The sequence below is a fragment of the Panthera tigris genome, chromosome D3 (genome assembly GCF_018350195.1).
Source record: "Panthera tigris isolate Pti1 chromosome D3, P.tigris_Pti1_mat1.1, whole genome shotgun sequence".
Taxonomy (NCBI): domain Eukaryota; kingdom Metazoa; phylum Chordata; class Mammalia; order Carnivora; family Felidae; genus Panthera; species Panthera tigris.
This window is the reverse complement of record NC_056671.1, coordinates 44,773,198-44,783,942: the sequence shown is the minus strand read 5'-3', so window position 1 is coordinate 44,783,942 and position 10,745 is coordinate 44,773,198. Positions and strand designations below refer to the sequence as shown.

The 10,745-nt window shown below is 44.0% G+C and overlaps 1 protein-coding gene across 2 annotated transcripts in view; it reads right to left on the bottom strand.

The window, feature by feature from the left end:
* Positions 1–438: 438 nt before the first annotated feature.
* The window catches only part of GATA6 (GATA binding protein 6), a 32,123-nt gene continuing 21,816 nt past the window's right edge, over positions 439–10,745 (bottom strand). The window contains exon 7 of one of the 2 annotated variants that reach the window (XM_042962249.1): positions 439–1,925. In XM_042962249.1, coding sequence (XP_042818183.1) covers positions 1,758–1,925 — 168 coding nt within the window. In that variant the 3' untranslated portion in view covers positions 439–1,757. The other variant, XM_042962250.1, reaches the window with a different exon arrangement.

Sequence of the window (10,745 nt, the reverse complement as noted above, 5' to 3'; positions counted from 1 at the left end):
TAACTATAATCATACACGAAAAGAAGTAAGAAGTGCCCCACACTTAAGGAGCCAAAATGAAATGCCACCATTGAGTTATGAAACAGTCTCCCGGTTTTCTGAAATCCAAGACTGTTCAGATCCTTTTCCCTCTTCTGCTGAGTGTTAGGGACTTCAACCTCAGGTGAATGTGGAGGCTTGGTGGCACTTTGCAAAAGCAGGAACTAGAAAGGAAAACCATTCTGTTTCTGGGTCTTAGAGTAAATTTCATTCAGAGGGAAAGAAACTCTGGACTTCTTAAAAGTTTTTAGGGATCAGTCCTAAATAGAATGCTTATAATCTCAGACAGTCATATAATACTGGGTCCTTTTCACTTATAAAAGTTGTCCCCAGTGCAAATTGAAGATGATAACTGACTCCATGTGCCAACTTCAAATAAACCAAGGTATAAAGCAGCTCCAAAAGGACAATTCATTGAAAGGAAAGCCAACAGGCAATTTGCAAACATCACATGCGCTTGTTTTATAGGCGTATCTCTAGCCACATACAGTATCAAAATGAAACTAAAAGGGAAGGAACTCACTGTACAGAAGACAAAACAATACCCTTTTTATTTTTAAAACTCTGGTGAAATAGGTTTCCATAGGACATCCCATTCTTAAAAAATTTAATGTAAACCAACCTGCCTGTGGGTCAGTCACACGATAGACTTCATCGTAGTGTGTACAGATGCCTAGAGTATTTACAAATGTTATCTGTTAGGTAGTAAAGTTTTGTTGAATTTTTTCCAGCACAAATTCCACAGTAAAATAAAGAGGGGATACTGGTGTTTTTGTATAAAAATTCTTAACAGATGGATAAAGGCAATTTTCCTGAGAGAAGATTTGTTCTTGAAATATTTCTCTTTAACAACTGGAAATATAGAAATGGGATGTAGTTGTAAAAGAAGCATAAGAATGTCTAAGTTAACATTTTTCTTTTAAATTATTTAAGTACCATTAAGTTAAAATGTTTACATTCATTATAAAAAATGTTGTTAAATCTTATGCAAATGATTTAACACTGATTGCTGCAACGCAAATTGCACTTTTTAAAAAAATTATTGTTTACATGGAAGAAAAATATCTTGTTTGCTACCCTGTTTACAAATCCCGACTGACCTCAGGTCAGTCCCACAATGTGAACTTTGAGACATCAGTCACAGTGTACGTTAAGTCATAATGCAGTCTTGCACACGGAGTAATATTTTTGACGAGAAACCTCACGAACTGACTCAGCCTCCAGAGGTGTGTACCAAATGGCCTCAAATGGTCTTCTCCATGAAAGCACGTGAAATTCAGGTGTGGAAAAGGTACGAAGAAATTCTGGAATAACCAAAACCGATCAGAAGAAGCACATGATTTGGGGCAATACACATAAAACCCTTTTTTAAAAAAAATCTCTCAATATTCCTTAGCAGGCAAGGCCCCGGTCCTAGTCCCAGTTTCTGGAAGTGGCACAGAGGACGTCAGATCCCCCGGCACACCCAGAGGCAGGCTGGCTGGAAGTGGCCGTGGCCAGGAGGAGGTGACGTGCTGTGGGCTGCACTGGCCCTTCCCTGGAAGCCCTCCATCTTCTCTCTGGCTCTTCAGAGTCAGGGGCAGGGTGGTAAGGCAGAGCAAGCCTCTTGGGAAATACATCTCTTTCGAAATAAAGGCACGGAAATCACACGTCAGAGGAATGTTCTGTCAGCATACTCGCCCTGGTCTGGACGGCTTGACAAAATCCCCGCAGCGGGCTCAGGCCAGGGCGAGGGCGCACCAGGAATCCTGTCTCACCGAGGATGTGACTTCGGCCGGGGAGGCCAGGCTGACGCCTATGTACAACCCATCTTGACCTGAGTACTTGAGCTCGCTGTTCTCAGGATTAGTGCTCTCTCCCGTGCCAGACATCACTGAGGTGCCCGCCTGGCAGAAGAGAGGGATAGAGGGGGAAAGAGAAGGGGAGAGACAGTTATCGATCAATCTGTCAGGCGGCACCATCTTGCAAGCTAAGCACATGGAGACAAAGGAGATGGGCAGGGGGGCCCAGGCAAGAGCTGCCCACCATGTTGCATGGTGCCACTGACCTACCCCTGGCCACGTAAACTCTTAGAAACATTCTCCTGTGAACTTGAGAACTCACAGCAGTAATTCCTGGCAAGATGCACAGCTGGACAAAGGTAGGAAAAAGGAACTGCAGGAGGCCTACTTGTAAAAAGTACCAAACTCTCAGCTCTCTGGCAGTGAAACAAACCACACCGCCTAGGTAAGTAGGTCTTAATGACGCCCACACAATCTAATCATTTCAAAAGAGAAAATGCAGAGCCCCCACCACCACCACCCCCCGCCCTGGCACACACACAGCACAGCTACAACCTTAGCCGTTATGCCAAAGTCTAATATGGAAAGCCACACAGCTCAGCGAGGCATGATAAATGAAATTTTTGAGCACTGACTTCATGGAAAATGAACCCACGTGTACACAGGTTTAGTATCTACCGCATTTACCTGAATTCTTTTCAAGGAGAACCGGCCATTTTGAAGGCAGACCACATTATAAAGAAAATGCTAACATCTTATATCTGTCATGGTGGTGGCAATCATTTGTTGAAACAAAAGATCACTCCTCTTGTTTCATTCATTCCTTCCATCCAAATGAGAAAGGCCAAATAGAAAACATGGTATAATTTAGTAGAATCAAACCAAAATAACTAAAATCATGTTTAGACTACAGTTTAAGAAAACAGTTGCATTTGACTTTTTTAAAAAATTCTAAGCATGGGGCACCTGGGTGGCTCAGTCGGTTGAGCGTCTGACTCTTGACTTTGGCTTAGGTCATTATCTCGGTTTGTGGTATCAAGCACCACATCGGGTTCTGTGCTGAGCATGGAGCCTGCTGGGGATTTTCTCTCTTCCTTCCTCCCTCTCTGCCCCTCCCCTCCCAAATAAATAAACACTTAAAAAAAAATCTAGCCATGACTAGCATGGTTCCCAGGCGTGGCTCCTGGGTGTGGCCTGGTGTGGCTCCGAGGACAGGGGTCAATGACATCAACAACACCCAGAAAGACAGTGCCCCATCCACACACAGTGCCCCCAGAGGTTGAGAAGCCCCAACATGTCAACATGTCAACACAACATGTCTTCCTGCCTCATCCTTCACCACTCTGAGTTCTAGAACATGCCCCCTCTGGTGTCGGAACTCAGCCCGCACACATGCATCAGCCATAACTTAGACCTGCAGAACATCCCGCTGTCCCCTCCTGCCAGGTACAGGAAACACAGCTGTGTTTCCCTTGGGATTTGTATGCATGCTACACTTAGATAAGGACTTACAAGATCTATAAGGACACAAGGGAACACGCAGGGTCCCAGGGGAAAGAACAGGGTACAGTGACAGCTGGCATAGCTTAGAAGTCTGCACGAACCAGCCTTCCTTCCAACTGAATGCTTACGACCCCATCCACAGGGCCCTCATTTCCTTCCAAAGAGAAAAAGACAAGAGGAAAGACCACTACTCTCTCAAGCGAGCCCACACCTTTTTGGAGAAAGAATGTAAGCCACTGTGGCTACAGAGGGGCCACGGGCCAGCATCCCAGTGACAAGATGTGGCACCACCCCACTGAGAAGGGCAGTCACCTCTGTGGTCTTAGGCCTGATAGCCTGGAACTTGGCCTTACTGTCACACAATTGCTGAATGAGGCTCACTGAGAAAGTATCAGAGCCCAGAGCAAGCTCAGAAGAACTGCCTAAGGTGTCAGGTCTGAGAAGGACACCTAGGGGACAGAGCCTTATGTCAGTTAACGGACCAATGCTGCTTCCACGGTCTGGATGAAAGCATCATGGAAACCCAAGGCTGGCATCTGGAGAAACTGAGCCAAGGGGTACAGTAGACCTCTGCATGACCTCTGTAACTTACTTTGAAGTGATTTTGTAAACCTAAAATCACTTCAAAGTAAAAAGTTTATTAAAAAATAAAGATAGAGGCTCCTGGGTGGCTCAGTTGGTTAAGCAGCCGACTTTGGCTCAGGTCATAATCTCGCGGTTCATAGGTTCGAGCCCCGCATCGAGCTCCAGCTCAGAGCCTGGAGCCTGCTACAGATTCTGTATCTCCCTCACTCTCTGCCCCTCCCCTGCTTGCACTCTGCCTCTCTCTGTCTCTCAAAAAGTGAATAAAAACGTTAAAAAAAAATAAAAAATAAAGATAAAAATAATAAAAAATTAAAATGTAGCCATGATCCCATACTTAAATCATGGCTTTTTCCTTCTAGAAAGCTCTGAAGTTCATTATTTCTTCCTAGCTTTCAAGGCTTAATCCCACAAATTACTGGATGTTTGTTTTTTTGACACAGCTAGAATGTTTTGTGCTTTTCAAAACATCCATTTGTCTGGCTGAGCTGATGTTATATCTCCTTCAGAGAAACACGGGGCACCAGACACAGGCTGAACTGAAAGGTATGCTGAGCTCCACTCGGGAGCCTGGAAGTCAGAGTGGTTTTGCTCTTTCTGGAAAAAAAAATCTTGTTTTTCTCTCCAATCTTCACAATAACCACATGAGGCTGGGAAGGAGGGTCTGGCCATGGGACTTCCTATCTGCCCATCTCCACTTCCTCCCAAATGGACAGACCAAAGCCAGCCCCTCACAGCTAACCAATCCATCCCTTTCCTGGCAAAAAGGTGGGTTTGTAAAAATGCAGCGACAACAGTACTGCCACACTCAAACTTCTTTTTAAATTAACACAAACTTAGGGGCACCTGGGTAGCTCAGTCGGTTAAGCAACTGACTTTGGCCCAGGTCATGATCTCACAACTGGTGAGTTCGAGCCCTACGTTGGGCTCATTGTTGTCAGTGCAGAGCCTGTTTTGGATCTTTTGTCCTCCTCTCTTTGTCCCACCCCCAACTCTTGCATGCTCAAGCTCTCTCTCAAAAATAAACAAACATTTTTTAAAAATTGATTAATTAATTAACATTTTAACATAAGACTTAAACTGAGGGCTTTGGGTACATAAGAAAGCAAACTTCACAAAGTCACTGAGATGTCAAAAACTTAGAATTTGAAATAGCTGAAATAATCCTGTCAAACACACCAACAAAACTATGGATTTGGTTACCCGTATAAATAGGGTAAAGTAACTTTAGTCATTAATTCCAGAAACTCCACTATGAGCAAACCCATCACAGACCCAGATTTAATCCCCAAAAAAATAAACAAAAGGGTGATACTCCATTACTCCGCATTTTAGAAAGGAGCTATCATACAACCAGCAGAGTGGGTACACTTATAAGTGATGGGTCACACCCAATTCCATATTGATCTACCTATTCCCAGAAAAAAGCACATGTGCATTTCTCTGACTAAATCTGACTTCACCACAGCGAGACTTTCTGAAAGAAAGAGGGTACCCACCCAGATCGGCCCAGGAAGCAGCCCGCCTCACATGGCCAGACATGCTGAGATAGCAGAGGGGTCGTCACCACCACAGGTCAGCAACAAGAAACATTAGCAAGATGTTTATGAGAGCCAGGCACTGGATCTATGAGCCCTAGGAGACAGACGCTCCCTGGGTGAGCTCCCAGGCCACATACATACTTGAAAGTAAGAATGGTCAACTGCCCATCACAGATGATAAATGAGTGGCTGAGACATTGAAAGGGAGCAGTAGGTCTAAAATGGAACCACGGAGGGGAAAGGATTCCGGGGGTGGGCCACACGCAGCCTGCAACGCTGGGGACTAATATGGACGGACTTGCAAGCATTACCCTGCTTCAGCCGCCTACTGAGTGAGGTCACCTCTCCGAGCCTCCTCCTGGGGAAACTAGAAACTAGCCCTCACATCACCCATCAAGTAGGGCTGTGACAATTCAATGTTTGCAAAAGCATCAGCATGGCGCCTTGCCATGGTAAGCATCAAGGGAAGCCATTATTACTGGTGAGGAAAGGGTATTCAGAAGGGGAGGCATGCAGGGCACATTCTCAAGCAAAGCCAGCTGAAACGGAAGGATTAAGCAAAAGGGGCAAGGGCACAATGTGGGAGAGGTAACCGAGAAGGCCTCATCTAAAACTCTCTATGCCTCAGGTTCCTCACCTTGAAAATGGAAGCTAAAAAAGACGCATCTGTATCCTGAGGTTATTGCAAGAACTCAATTCATTAAGATACATAAAGCCTTTACAACAGTATCTGACAACAGGAAAATGACAGAAGCAAACAGCACTATTAGTATTATTTTATTATTATTGTTAAGGAACACAGACCTAATTTAATCTCCCCACCTTTGCCAGGGTGGGGAGACTTACCACCATCACTTGGTGGGAGCAAAGGTGGAACTCATTCAGAGCTAACTGAAAACCACCTCAACAATGACCATCTTTTTTTTTTTTTTTTTTTTTTTTTGCAAATGCTTATTTTATTTTTGAGGAAGAACGTGAGCCCAGAGGGGAGGTAGGGGGAGACAGAGGATCTGAAGCTGGCTCTGCGCTGACAGCATCTAGCCTAATGCGGGGCTCAAACTCACGAACCATGAGGTCATGACCTGAGCCAAAGTTGGACACTCAACCGACTGAGCCACCCAGGTGCCCCAGCAACGACCTTCTAATTGTTACTGACAACTCTTCAGAGAACAAAACAAAACAAGGTGCTTCTTTAGCCCTTCAAAAAGCTCATGGGCCTTCTTCAAATAAACCACATTAAAGAAATCCTAATACCTTGAACATTATTCTTAACACCTGAGCAATAATCCTAACAGCTACCAAGTGAAATACCTATTGTCTTCTTTGATCAGTCAAAAATGACTCCTACGTCAAAGGACAGGCAAATCCCAAATTACATGAGTGATGAGTACCTGAAAAACATCAGCTCATTTGAAATCAAAAGTGACATCTGACTTTCTCAGAAAAAAAAATGTGCTTGTGCCCAACAACTGAGACGCTTATTTGTAGATGGGGATACACTATTTCAACATGAAATACTGCAGTGTACAGCTTTCTTTTGTATGTCACTCATACCTCAATAAAAAATAAAATGTTTATGGAGCACCTGGCTGGCTCAGTCGGTAATTTTTTTTTAATGTTCATTTATTTTTGAGAGAGAGAGAGAGAGAGAGAGAGAGAGCGTGAGTGGTGGAGGGGCAGAGAGAGAGAGAGAGAGGAAGACACAGAATCAGAAGCTGGCTCCAGGCCCCGAGATGTCAGCACAGAGCCCAACGCGGGGCTCGAACTCACAAACTTCGAGATCATGACCTGAGCTGAAGTCAGACGCTTAACCCGCTGAACCACCCAGGTGCTCCTAGAGCATGAGACTCTTGATCTCAGGGTCATTGGGTTCAAGCCCCACATTGGGAGTAGGGCTTATTTAAATAAAAAAATAAAATAAAAATAAAATAAAAATTTTATGTAATGATACATAATGAGATCACGTGATAAGATCTGATGAGACTCTGACAACCCCAGTCCTCTCATCCATGGCCGGTGCAGCTATATTCTGGTACATGCCTTAAGCAGAGCCATCAAGAACTTTATATCCTACTGAGCTCTGTAATTGCACTTCTGGAGATGTGTTTACAAGGAAAGAATTCAAAGGAAGGGAAAGGCTCCTCATGGGAAGACATTCATGGCACAGTTATTTACAATAGTGGGGATCACGTAAATAATCTAATACCGAATAATACGAGATGGTTTGGAAAAGCAAGGTCCATCCGCTCAGTGAACTATGATGCAATTATTAAAAATAAGATCATGTGGCAAAGTGGGAAAAAATCCTATAATGCAATGTTAAATGAAAAACAGAAGGATATAACTATGTCATCAGTAAAATTTATGCACAAGCGAAAGTATTTCAGGGGAACCCAAGAGAGGTAGGGCCAGGGGACCATCTATCAGCCATCTATACCTTCCTTTGAATATTGTAACTGAAAGGAGTAGTGCTGTCTAACTTTGAGGAAGGTTGAAGACATTAGCACCAGAAATATGATGCAAAAGCACTTGAGGGATGAGCCAGCCTGGAAAGAGTCATAAAGTAGCAGGGGAAAAAATAGAGAGGAACCAGAGAGGAGGAAGTAACAGAGAGAAAGGAGGGCCAGAAGGGCCATGTACCCCTGAAGTCACCTACCTCCATGCCACCTAGCATCGGTTGGAACCTAGCCAGCCATGTACATGTGAAACATGGTTGCATGTAAGTTAAAACACCAAACACTCAACACCAGTATTCTAACCATATAAGAAATCTAGAATTGGCACAACTGTCCTTTAGAAACCTGGCTTGTCACATCATTGTTCGTCTTAAGTGTCTTTTCCTCTTTAGTATATTCAAGAGCTACCTATCAAGATCAGTACAATTTGGAGGGAAAATCAGAAAACTTAAGACCCTAGACCCAAGGACATGCACACAAAATTACAAGCATAAATTTCAATTGGTTAATGTTTTCCCACATCTAGTTGAAACCTTGAAAGGACTTTAGTTCAGCAAAAGCAGGTATTTGACTCACCTACACCCATCTAACCCAGCCAGTGTTTCTGGACAGAGGCAGAGGGGAGCACCTCAGATTGCCCACAGCTGAACCATCCTTCCTCCTTCTGGTGGACAGTTCAGGCAGGCGGAGGTCCTGGCTCTTTCTCTGATCAAAGTACATTCTGAGGGTGGGGCCGAAATCTGTTCTGTGTTTCCATTCACAGCTTATCTGCCCTCCACCCTCCTACAGACAACTGAAAATGGAGGCACTTCCTGTTGAAAGAATGTGTTATCAGCACCAGACTCAGCCTGGGCTTAGCACTGAACCCAGGCCAGGCTAGGTAGGAGACCTGGCAGAGCAGCTGGGCTGGAAATCTCCCTCTTAAAGGAATAAATGACTTCAGGGACAACCAGGCTGCTGCAGCCAGGACACGGAAAATATCCACTAGCCTGTGAAGCAGACACAGCTCATCTGTAGGTCACATGGACTTTTTTCTTTTCCTGTGAGAATAATTTTTGGACATATATCTGAAAAGTCAAGGATTTCTGATCTGATAAACTCGTAGAGTCAGTGGCCAGCAGTGTCTGGCTCACAGTGGGCTCACCCACCCTGTCAGTTCTTTCTCTGCCTCTACTTCACACACAACCTTACAGGCAGGCCCAGAGACCCCTCCTAAGGCAGCGTCGGCTGGGCAACCCATCAGAGCTAAGGAAACCCTTACAGAACACAGCCACCCCACAGAAGAATAACACAGGTCCTCTAGCTTATGAATTATAAACATAAATTTCATTTTTGAGGAAGGGAACCAAAAAGGAGTCAACTGGGGTGTGTTTAGTCCTCCATGCCATAATCTCTCTCGATGGAGCCTTGATCTGAAGAAACAAAACACTGCACCCCAGGCAGGTTGAGGGTGAGTGTGTGATCATTCCCAGAGCATGAGACTTTGATGATGATCACACTGCCTCTTTAACTCGAATTCAGACTGTCGGCTTCCATGGCCTCTGATCTGTCCTTCCTACACATCTAAGTAAGCTTGTGGTTACGGCTTTTTCTTGTGTGAGGGGAAGCCAGCCATCCCTCACTGCCAACGCTCTCTTCTCTGCTTTTGTAACCTCTAGGTTAGGCTCTTGCAGTGCTTTATAGTGGCCTGCCTCAAGTTAAAAAAAAAAAACTAATCCCAACAAAGGAGAAACACTGTCAGATAAATCTTAACTTCCACCCTAAAAACTACACTCATTGCAGTTTGGATGGAGGTCATAGGACCAGACACAAAAGTGACTCACTAATAGTTTAGGAAGTGGCACAAGATACAGAAACACAAGAGTTCTGTCTCCATCAGGACCCGTGAAACTCGTCTCCAGTAACAACTCAAAGCAAGAGAACATAGCGCCTTCTCTCACAAGCAGGGAGAGTCATGATCACTGCAGCCAATGACCTAACTCAGTTTTCAGCAAAATATTTTACTTATTTCCTTGTAATTTAACAAGCAAGTTCTTTAATGAAGAGCTCACTGGCTGTCCCCTTGGGGCCTCACGCCCCTTCTGGGCCTGAGTAGCCCAGGTTATATCCAGTCCCCAGGACGCTGCCCTTTCCAAGTAGGTAAGGACAATTCTATACAATCTAACCTGGGCAAAGGATCCCATTGTTTCATGCATCTATGCACCCATACCAAGTTTGTCACGGTGATGAAAGGCACACCCAGTGTTTATGAGTGCCCTGGGACTATCAGTAAAATGTTAACATACAAACATAAATGGCGGGGGCTGGGGTGCCCCACAACTTGAAGTCACCAGCATTCTAAAGAAAAAGTTTATCTTCTAAAATGAATCAAAATGGATGACTCTAGTTGTCAAATTAGGTGGCAAAGGATCCTGCGGAAAGATTTAAAACCTGGTAAATTATGATCTTTTATTTAAAAAAAAAAAAAAACCAACAACTGTTTTTTCAGATTGGATGAGTATCCTCATCTCCCCATTTCAATCGGAAAAAGCAGACCATGGTCTGAGAACCAAGCAGCATTTACAAGAAAGCGTTATGAAAGTACTGTCACAAGGAATGAAAAATTGTGGCGATCAGAATAAAATTATTTAAAATGTAGTTACTTTGTTAACACAATAGCTCTACATCTCTTAAAGGAAAGTAAGGATTTATTTCTAATGCCTTGGGATGAAAAAAAAAATGCCATGCAAATAAAGCACATCACTATTAACTTCCAAGATTATATTTAAATAATACTGTTCTCCTTGAGCTTCAAAGAGGTCTGCAGGCATCTCCCACTTATGCTACACAATGCTCTTAAGGAC